This window comes from Populus euphratica, unplaced genomic scaffold (assembly GCF_000495115.2).
Source record: "Populus euphratica unplaced genomic scaffold, PopEup_1.0 scaffold330.1, whole genome shotgun sequence".
Classification (NCBI taxonomy): domain Eukaryota; kingdom Viridiplantae; phylum Streptophyta; class Magnoliopsida; order Malpighiales; family Salicaceae; genus Populus; species Populus euphratica.
In genome coordinates, this window is record NW_011500217.1 from 183,610 (window position 1) to 194,248 (window position 10,639).

Consider the following 10,639-nt stretch of genomic DNA (forward strand, 5'->3'; position numbering starts at 1 on the left):
GAAGAAATCAAGGATGAAAAAGGCACTGAAAATGTTGTCGCGGATCATTTGTCAAAATTAGCAATAAATTCAACATCCAAAATCACACCAATCGATGATTACTTTCTTGTTAAATCTTTACTTTCTCCTAGTTCAATGCCTTGGTTTGCTAAAAATATCAATTTTCTTGCTTTAATATTTTTACCAGCTCATTTGGATAACCAAGACAAAAGAAAATTTTTTAGTGACGTGCAAAACTTTTATTAGGATGATCCTTACTTATTCAAATATTATCCTGAACAAATATCTCAAAGTTGCATTCCTGACAATGAGGTAAGTAGTGTCATTAAATTTTATCACTCTAAAGCATGTGAGAGTCATTTCTTATTAAAAAAAACAACCGCAAAAATCTTACAAAGTGGATTTTATTGGCTCACCATATTCAAGGATTTACATGTATTCTGCAAAATGTGTGAAAATTATCAAAATGTAGGATTTATTTAAAAATACAGAGTCTTTAAATCCATCTTGTTATGCTTGGATTAATAATGGGTGTTGGCATGCAAAATAATAAGGGTTGCTTGCTCTATGTGTTATACCCCACAAGTAAGGTTAGGTATAATAGCACACCTAAAATAAGCTTGAGCCATAATGCTTAAGTCCATATATTTAAATAGTAATTGGACTGAGACGTGCTAGCCATGTCTAATAAAAATGTTTTTAAAACTTTTTAGAAGTTTTTATTTTTTTATGAAAAAAATGTAGGGCATAACTATTTCTTAATTTATTAGTTATTTATAATTCCAATTTATTTATTTAGTGAAGGGTGGAGATGGTTATGAAATTATATAATAATGATTATGATACCAAAAAAAAATCAAATCAATTAAATTATTTTTCAATTATTATAGTTTATCTATCTAGAAGAAAAATAATTGATTCTTTGTTGATTCTTTTGTCAAATCTTGAACAAAACTACAGAAGCCTTGATGGGAGAAGAACTGGGCAAGATATTATTTTTTTTCAGAAGCCTTGAAGGTGGGGGATCTCTGGCGTAACTGAATTGGACAGTGACAACTATGGAGAGCTGTATATATAAATGGATCTTTCGAAATGGAACAAAAGACAGGAATTGAGGAGGATGTGTTTAGGCTGCAAGGTCCAGAACACTTGCACAGTTTAATTTTCTCCATTTCTAGTTTCACACTTTGTTAAGCGTACATTAAATATCATGTGAAAGAAAATTAACTGGATATACAGTCTCTTTGGAATTTCATGGCCACGTCAAATACTAGAGTTAGATTTGTTTACTTGCTAGTAAGAAAACAGTGATGTTTTGCATGCATGGTTGGCTTCGTTCCCAGCTTCCATGGAACCAGCTTTAAACAATTCAAACCATGCGCTTATTATGAAAGAGATCATCCCACGAACCACAGCACCACTTCGAGCGTATATTCGGGATGGTTGCCCTCTTCGAAACAGTTGGCACCACCAAGCTAAGTAGGTATGTAGTCATTTATTTAATGAGATGAAGAGCTTTCAATGCTTTCTTTTGTGTCGTACTTTCTTTCAACTTCATCATTAGCAGGGTATTGGCTGAAGACCAAGTGCTTGCTTTTTTCGTGCAAATCTATGGAAGCTGCGATTTGCTTTTGGAAAATCCATTTTGGACCTTTCTTATCTGTCATATGCCTAGAGCCTAGAAGTTTTATTATATCTGTGTTGATAAAAATAATAGATTACGTGGATGTCTTAATCATTTGATCAAATAAATAATAATTTGAAAAGTCAAAAATAAGATTTTATAGAATTCGAGTGAAGAGATAATTTTATATTTAAGAATAAAAAGGTATAGAAAAATACTTGAATATTAACATGATTTTATATTTAAAAACTCTAAGTACATAAATAAAATTATAAAACTAGTTAGTATACCATTTTCATCTTTATAAAAAAATGTTCGTTTTGCTGCAAATAAAAAAAACTAATATTTATTCTTCAACTTGCTACTCAAACAACAGTTTGTCACTAACTAATCTTATTATACAATGATATAGTAAATAAAATCATAAAAAGCTTGACTTTCTTAGGTTGTGGATAATTTTAACACTAAAAAATCAACTTCATTTTCTTCTCTCATTCTAAATAAATTTATAGATCATTTTTCTCCTGAAAAGCTGATATTTTTAACTTAATTGTACCTAAATCTTCACCAAACTCAACATTATAGTTTAAGTACCGCTTAATTGTACCTAAATCTCCACCAAACTCAACATTATAGTTTAAGTACCTATAATTACCTCTCTATCCAAAGTTATTATCATATATTTCCCCTTCAAACTGATGATTCTGCTGGCGTGCAAAATGCTCCCCACGTCCCATGAATATATTTTCAAAATCAACACTACTCATGTCATTATCAGCCACAAACTCATTCACATCAATTTTAACTTGCCTAAGAGCTCTCCTAATAATAAATTCTCTTCGTCCAGACCTGTTTTGAACCCCATCATGATCATTAGCCTGTTTTTTCTCCAATCTATCAAACTTATCTTCAAATTCATCAGCCATCTAATTCATCCATTGATTCATAATGTATAACTAAGTTATAATTTCATTGTCTTATCTTTGTGGTGCCTTTGATATTATGATAAAAAATAATTTTTTTCTCACTCCCTCACATGTTTACACTCCTTTCATGTTTTACTTAAATATATGATTTTCACTCCTATATGTTTGTTATATCTTTTTCCTCTCGCCTCACCTTTTTTTGGCTTTTGTAAAAATAATTTCAACACCAAATACAACAGTCTTATCAGCATATCCAAATATGTGCATATGACTTAAGAAGCAAGAAAATATATAAAAATAAGTAAATAAAAAACTACATTATAATTTTATGAGTAACTAGTGAATTTGTATGCAAAATAGATATTTTTACAAAAGAAAACACATGCAAAGATTATAAAAAAATTAAAATGATGTATAGATATGTCAATTATAATATTATTATACTATTAGAATTGAGAAATAATAAAAGCAAAACAAGTTTGAATTACTTATATGAATTAAACTTGTTACGACAAATTTCAATCCCAAATTTAGTTCTTATAGTGAAAAAACTCCAAATGACCTCAAATTATATATGAGATGTGATTAAAACCTTAAAATGCAGTATATAAAATTGAAGAATTTTCTAAATTTATTTGACCTAAAATTTTTTTTGATACGAATCTAATCTCTTACGCAACTTTTAATCCTGACTTTCATTACTATAACAAATAATTTTCAAATGACCTTAAATTTTACATGGGTGTGATTAAAACTCCTATAAATAGTATATATTTGAGAATTTTATGAATTTGTTTGGTTCAAATGCTTCTTTGTTTGTGTATTATAACATATTCAATAAATGTGATTTTTTAACATTCTTTTTCTTTTCTTTTGTTTTTACTCTTTATGCTATTAATATATTATGAGACTGAAATAAATTAAAATAAAATTTTTAAAAATAATTTTAAATTTATAGTTTTATTATGAAACAAACAGAGGTAGAAAATAATTTTAAATTCATAGTTTTATTATGAAACAAACAGAGATAGAACAACATCAAACAATTGCAAAAGATAAATTTTGATGAGTGAAAAGGGTTGTAGATATAAACTCTAAATTCATAGTTTTATTATAAAAATAAATCTAATAATATTTGCCACTCAAAGAGATTTACAAGTCCTTCAAATATGTAGAAAAAACTTATCTCTGCTATAAAACAAAAAATTAGAATCCAAAAACACAAAAAAAAATTACATAACATCCAAAACAACAGAATAAATCAGGAAAAATAATAAAATTAAAAATTAGAATCCAAAAACACAAAGAAAAATTACAGAATAAATCAGGAAAAATAATAAAATTGACTCAATCTTTTTAGCCTAATATCAAAATACTTAAAAGAATAAAGATCGAAGAAATCAGTCCCTTATTGAAGTGGGCCTCAAAAAACCTTTTGTAAATATTTGAGTTTAATAAAAAATGATTAGATCTTATATTATGATTTTTTTAACCATTGTTCTTATCTAATATGAACCTACTTTCTATTTAGACAAAGTAATATCCCATTAATTCATAAAAATATCTATTAAACCATTTACATAAAAAAAAATTTGTCACAAATCCGATTTAAATGCTCAAATTTTTTTTTGTCACAAATCCGATTTAAATGCTCAAAACTTTTAGTTTCCATAGGCCCCGACTGCATCAACAGCGCACTGAATAGGTAAAACTTTCTTATTAACTTGAATAATGAGGAAAAAGAAACTGCTTTGTTCACATTACAGTGCAGTGAACAATTAAATCAATCCAATTTGTTATTTTTTTAAGCTTTGTTAGTAAATAGTAATGGAACGGTAATTCTACAAATACAGAGAGATCACATAATGTGTTTTGAGTAAAGAAAGAAAGAAAGAGGTCTCATGGGCTTTGTTAATTCTTTCTTGATTTTCTTAAAACGAGCTGGGGCAGGTTCATGTTCTTAGTTTTAGTCAGGATTAATTAATCTAAAATGCCTGTTTCCTGTGAATGTTTATTTCAAAAATATTTTTAATCCATGGCGTCCTTGAGCTCCGTTTAAACATGAGAGAAATCTTAATTTTATTTAGAATTAGGATATTTATCGCCGTATAAACGAACCACAGATCTATGTAGAGTCCGTGATAGAGATTCCCTTCAACCGTGTTAAAGGCAAGCTGATTAAAATTGATTTCAGGAAGTTCCACCATAGCCTACCATTTTTCATTTTTGATAAATGAAAAATGATTTCCAAGATTTTAGGGTGCTGAGTGAACTTCTGTTCTAGAGGCATGCCTCGTATGCTCCAAGAAAAGCCTCTTCTCTTGAGCTGTACTTCGATTTGAAGTATTCTCTTAATGAAATTTTGAGATTTCAAAAGAAAGAAGGAAATACAGAGTGTTTTTCTCTGTCCAATTTTGTAACTGATGGAGGGAAAAAAAAAACAGATTATAATCTCTAACGGGCTTTGATTTACAACATCATTGCTATTGTTAAGGCCGCTGTAAAGACAATCCACTGGCACCATGTTTCGCGGTAGTAATTAAGGAGTTCATCATCGTACTCATGATTAATTTCGCTGACTTGAAACTGGATAGGTTTTGTCCTCTGCAGCTATCCTCAGGTTGAAATTAAGGCTAGCGCGCTGGAAGTGTTGCTCAAAACTCTCAGGACAGAATGTCAAGTCTTATCTAAAATACCTAACGAGTCTTGTAAAACCTTGAACAATGGGTGTCCAAATATAGAAAATTTAGGTGATAGAGGTGTCCAATCTTAGATGTTTGTATAATTTTAGACATGGAGTTTCCTATATAAGCATTGTTCTTCAGCTTTACTGGCTTCAGTGTGAAGATAGCCTGTGCACGAACACGCTTAATTTTGTTTTCTTCTTTTCATTTTTCTCTTCAAATTGTTCTTGTTTTATAATTCATCCAAAATCAGAGATGAAGCTGTCAGGTTCTCAGATTGAAATTCTTCTTATTGCGAGTTTAGCATTGCTATGCTCAAGCTCAGCAATAACTGTTGATTATGATTCCAGTGCTGTTATCATCAATGGTGAACGGAAAATCATTTTCGCAGGAGCAATTCACTATCCGCGTAGCACCCCTGAGGTATCAGAAACATTATCTTTCAATATGACAATATCGTGAGCCTGAAAGCAACCTAGCTTGTTTGCTTGTTGCGTTTTTTGTTGTGTTTTTTTTCTTGTCTTCTCAAATAAGAAAGTTAAAATGTTGGGCTCATTTTTCCTGTTATACAGATGTGGCCAGAGCTATTCCAGAAGGCCAAGGAAGGTGGCATTGATGCTATTGAAACTTATATCTTCTGGGACCGTCATGAGCCTGTCCGCCGGCAGGTTTGAACAGCTCATGTGCACGAAGTGCTTTATTTTTTCAGCTCAAGCGATTTGATTCCCCAACCTAATTCACATTTTCTGTTTAAATTGTGCCGAGCCAGTATTATTTCTCTGGGAATCAGGACATTGTAAAATTCTTTAAGCTCGCTCAAGATGCTGGACTTCACGTCATTCTCCGGATTGGTCCGTATGTTTGTGCTGAATGGTCATACGGGTATGTCCCCTTTTTAATGCTAGACAAATGCAAGTTTGAAAACAAACTAACTCTGTGCATCTATTTCAAAGCTGAGGATGTCTAATCTCTCTTTATCAGAGGCTTCCCCATGTGGCTACACAACATTCCAGGGATTGAATTGAGAACGGATAATGAGATTTACAAGGTTCCCATTACTTGGAAATAATTGATTTTTCTTCTCTGTTGTAGTGTTTCTGTTCTGCTTTCTTAATTTCTCTTTATGAACAGAATGAGATGCTAATTTTTACCACCAAGATCGTGGACGTGTGCAAAGAAGCAAAGTTGTTTGCACCACAGGGAGGGCCTATAATTTTAGCACAGGTTTGGCGGCCTTCTCTCTTGTCTTTTACATAAAGTAGCATTCACATCGGTATGCTGACATTTCTGCTGGGAGATACATAACAGATTGAGAATGAATATGGAAACGTTATGGGACCTTATGGAGACGCAGGGAGAAGGTACGTCAATTGGTGTGCACAGATGGCAGTAGGACAGAACGTTGGAGTCCCATGGATAATGTGCCAGCAGTCTAATGCTCCACAACCCATGGTATCCATTTCTGCTTTGTTTTCCTTGTTCGGTTTTGGTAGTGTGGCTTACGTTTAACACCATTTCATATTCTGATTTGGCATTGAAGATTTCTGTTGTATTCTGCCCCTCAGATTAATACATGCAATGGATTTTACTGCGACGAGTTCAAGCCAAACAACCCGAAGAGTCCCAAAATATGGACAGAAAACTGGAGTGGATGGTTTGTTTTCTTCCCAAAGTTTTACGTTGTTTTCCTAATCTCGCAGACTCAAATCTTAAATTAGCAAGCTTAAAACCGTGATGCTGTCCTTCTAGGTTCAAGCTTTGGGGTGGCAGAGATCCATATAGAACTGCTGAAGATTTGGCCTTTTCAGTGGCACGCTTTATCCAAAATGGCGGAGTCTTGAACAGCTATTATATGGTTAATTGCATACCATATGACATTAATTAATATTCTCGGGTTTATTCACATATTTTGATCTTTTCCTTGACTAATTCAGTATCATGGAGGAACGAATTTTGGACGCACAGCAGGAGGTCCATACATTACAACATCATATGACTACAATGCTCCCCTGGATGAATATGGTAAACGTGTTTTAAACCGAGGAAAATCTGCACGGACATAATGAAATGTGATGTTCTAAATTCATTGCATATCAATACGATTGTGAGCACTTTGAGATGATGTTGTGCAAAATTATCATTTCCAGGTAATTTGAATCAGCCCAAGTGGGGTCATCTCAAGCAACTTCACGCAGCTATCAAACAGGGGGAGAGAATTCTCACTAATGGCACCGTGACATCCAAGAATTTCTGGGGCGGGGTCGATGTAAGTTGATGTTGATTCCAAAGGAAAGAGGTAACATGAATTTATCGTGTTCTTTTGATTAATGAGAATTCTCTTCTCAATGTTCAGCAAACTACATACACCAACCAAGGGACTGGAGAGAGATTCTGTTTCTTGAGCAATACAAACATGGAGGAAGCCAATGTAGACTTGGGACAAGATGGGAAGTACTCCTTGCCTGATTGGTCTGTTACTATTCTTCAAGATTGCAACAAAGAAATTTACAACACTGCAAAGGTTAATACCCAGACCTCAATAATGGTCAAGAAGCTACATGAGGAGGATAAACCAGTTCATCTTTCCTGGACGTGGGCACCAGAACCCATGAAAGGTGTACTCCAAGGAAAGGGTAGATTTAGAGCCACCGAGCTTCTTGAGCAGAAAGAAACAACTGTTGATACTACTGACTATTTGTGGTACATGACTAGGTAATAAGCTTAAATGCTGAAAATTATCCAGCAACCGTTCCTATAGTCTTGGGCTGCATATTTCCAGGTCATGACATGGAAGACTAATGCTTTGATGCAGTGTTAACCTTAACGAGACAACACTGAAGAAGTGGACTAATGTGACCCTGCGAGTTGGCACAAGAGGCCATACACTTCATGCTTATGTTAACAAGAAGGAGATAGGTAATTCCAATTTGATAGAAATGATTTGAATCTGCGGGACGACTTAAAATTATTGTCAATTATCCTACTAGTTTTAATTAGCTAAACTTGAATCTCCACTGTTGACGAAATTCAGGAACCCAGTTTTCCAAGCAAGCCAACGGCCAACAATCAGTCAAGGGAGATGATTACAGTTTTCTATTTGAGAAGCCAGTTACTCTCACTTCTGGGACTAACACCATAAGCTTACTCAGTGCCACTGTTGGATTGGCTGTATGTTCTCTATTCGTTTACCAAGCATATTTTTCATAATCTACTCTTGCTGATATTACTTTTTCTTCTACATCTGCTCACATTTTCAATTTTACCTCTTTTCTTCTGGGCAGAATTATGGTCAATATTATGATAAAAAACCTGTCGGCATTGCTGAAGGCCCGGTCCAGTTGGTAGCAAATGGGAAACCTTTTATGGACTTGACGTCATATCAGTGGTCTTACAAGGTACGCCCCGCAAAAATTCTACAGAAAATAGCATTTAATGGGTGTTTATGCAAACTTATGACACTTCATTCTTTATATGAAGATTGGGTTGAGCGGTGAGGCCAAAAGATACTATGATCCAAATTCGCCACATGCCAGTAAATTTACTGCCAGTGATAACCTTCCTACCGGAAGAGCCATGACATGGTACAAGGTAAATACGTTCTAATCCTTGAAACCTCGGTGAGAATATTTTGTGAAATGTTTAATTATGGGTTTAGAACTCCTGTTTCTAATTAAGTTACCACAACCGTGTGTGTCCAGACCACATTTGCCAGTCCTTCAGGTACTGAACCAGTAGCGGTAGACTTGCTAGGCATGGGCAAAGGGCATGCCTGGGTGAATGGAAAAAGCCTTGGTCGCTTCTGGCCTACGCAAATTGCTGATGCCAAAGGATGCCCTGACACTTGTGACTACCGTGGATCTTATAATGGTGATAAATGTGTGACGAACTGCGGCAATCCTTCTCAAAGATGGTACCATATCCCAAGGTCATACCTAAATAAGGATGGCCAAAACACCTTGATAGTGTTTGAGGAAGTGGGCGGGAACCCTACAAATGTGTCGTTCCAGATTGTTGCTGTGGGGACAATATGTGGAAATGCATATGAAGGAAGCACATTAGAATTGTCATGCGAAGGTGGCCGAACAATCTCAGACATTCAATTCGCCAGCTATGGAGACCCTGAGGGAACATGCGGCGCATTCATGAAGGGCTCTTTCTACGCCACTCGCAGTGCGGCGGTAGTGGAAAAGGTAGCAAAAACGCTGGTCGTGTTCTTTAGTGATATAATTCTTCATTTATCCCATTTATTGACTCAAATTATGATCCTTAACTTGCAGGCATGTGTTGGGAAACAGAGCTGTGGAATTCTTGTATCAGGTGAAACATTTGGGTTAAAGAAGCGTTCTGACATTGCCAATAGGCTGGCGGTGCAAGCTGTCTGCACTGGGTACATTGACAACGATCTCGAGTCCCTAAAGAAAAAGAATAACAACTCAGAACAATAAAGGCGTTCTATTTGCATATTTTTCTTACGCCTTTGACTCATTAGTAAAATCATATCTTTGTACACAACTCATTTATCACAGTACATAAAAGTAGCTTCTCTTTGTGTGATCTTCAACTTTGATCATCATGAAGGCTATTATTAATTTCTTCTTTAATTATTTTATTTTCAAGCTAGAAACATAACTGAGCGTAAATAGAGACCATACATATACGGAATGGGGAAAAAAAAGTAAAAAAACCTTATCTCCTGGGAGGCAATTTCACCATACATGACTAAGTATAAATGCGATCAAACTTGGGTTTTAACATTTAATTCACACGACTCCTCGTTTTTAAGGATTGGCATAAGCCTAACATGATAATTTTATCTTTTAAATGAACTCAAAAGCTATTCATGAAGTTTTTGTCAAGTTAGCATTATATCTTGGTAAAATTTGATTTAAATAATTCGTTGTTCTGTCTCCTAGTTTTAATGATCCGTGTAAGCATAATGTGATACTTTTATTTAAAAACAAGGTCAATTCTAAGTCTACAAATCTCCTCAAAGTAGCGACTAATGTGGGTCGAACATATTATTTTGATCACTTTTTTTCTTTAAATGATAATAAATGGTTAAGAAATATAAATAGATAAAAAATAATTAAGAAAATACAAAGTAAAAACAAAAAAAAATCATTGAGCTATACTAACATTTATCAATAGTAATGACTTGTGAATAAATATAGAAAATAATTTAAACAATAAGTAGCATATATGAGATGAATTTAGGAGAAACACGTAGTTAAATAGTAGAGTAACTTTTTTCTAGGAAAACGACATGGTAAGGATGATTTTTTATTTTTATAAATTCAACCAATCCCTTAGTTAGATTTATGGAACCAATATATATTTTAAAATTCTTAGTAAGGATGATTTTTTATTTCCATAAATTCAACCAATCCCTTAGTTAGATTTATGGA

At 33.8% G+C, this 10,639-nt stretch overlaps 1 protein-coding gene across 1 annotated transcript; it reads left to right on the forward strand.

The window, feature by feature from the left end:
• Positions 1 to 5,489: 5,489 nt before the first annotated feature.
• On the forward strand, positions 5,490 to 9,679 carry LOC105112245 (beta-galactosidase 7-like). The gene is made up of 17 exons (XM_011007875.1): positions 5,490 to 5,657; positions 5,807 to 5,902; positions 6,004 to 6,116; positions 6,216 to 6,282; positions 6,366 to 6,458; positions 6,543 to 6,686; positions 6,800 to 6,888; positions 6,984 to 7,089; positions 7,169 to 7,256; positions 7,382 to 7,500; positions 7,588 to 7,946; positions 8,047 to 8,150; positions 8,266 to 8,402; positions 8,516 to 8,629; positions 8,712 to 8,822; positions 8,933 to 9,424; positions 9,512 to 9,679. The coding sequence occupies exons 1-17, from the start codon at positions 5,490 to 5,492 to the stop codon at positions 9,677 to 9,679; spliced, it is 2,568 nt and encodes an 855-aa protein (XP_011006177.1).
• The last annotated feature ends 960 nt before the right edge of the window (positions 9,680 to 10,639 follow it).

Excerpts from the sequence above, each read along its gene's own strand:
- LOC105112245 (XM_011007875.1), top strand. The coding sequence starts at position 5,490 with ATGAAGCTGTCAGGTTCTCAGATTGAAATTCTTCTTATTGCGAGTTTA. Across the intron at positions 7,257-7,381 it reads TGCTCCCCTGGATGAATATG|GTAATTTGAATCAGCCCAAG; the intron begins GTAAACGTGTTT and ends TATCATTTCCAG. Across the intron at positions 8,823-8,932 it reads GAGCCATGACATGGTACAAG|ACCACATTTGCCAGTCCTTC; the intron begins GTAAATACGTTC and ends GTGTGTGTCCAG.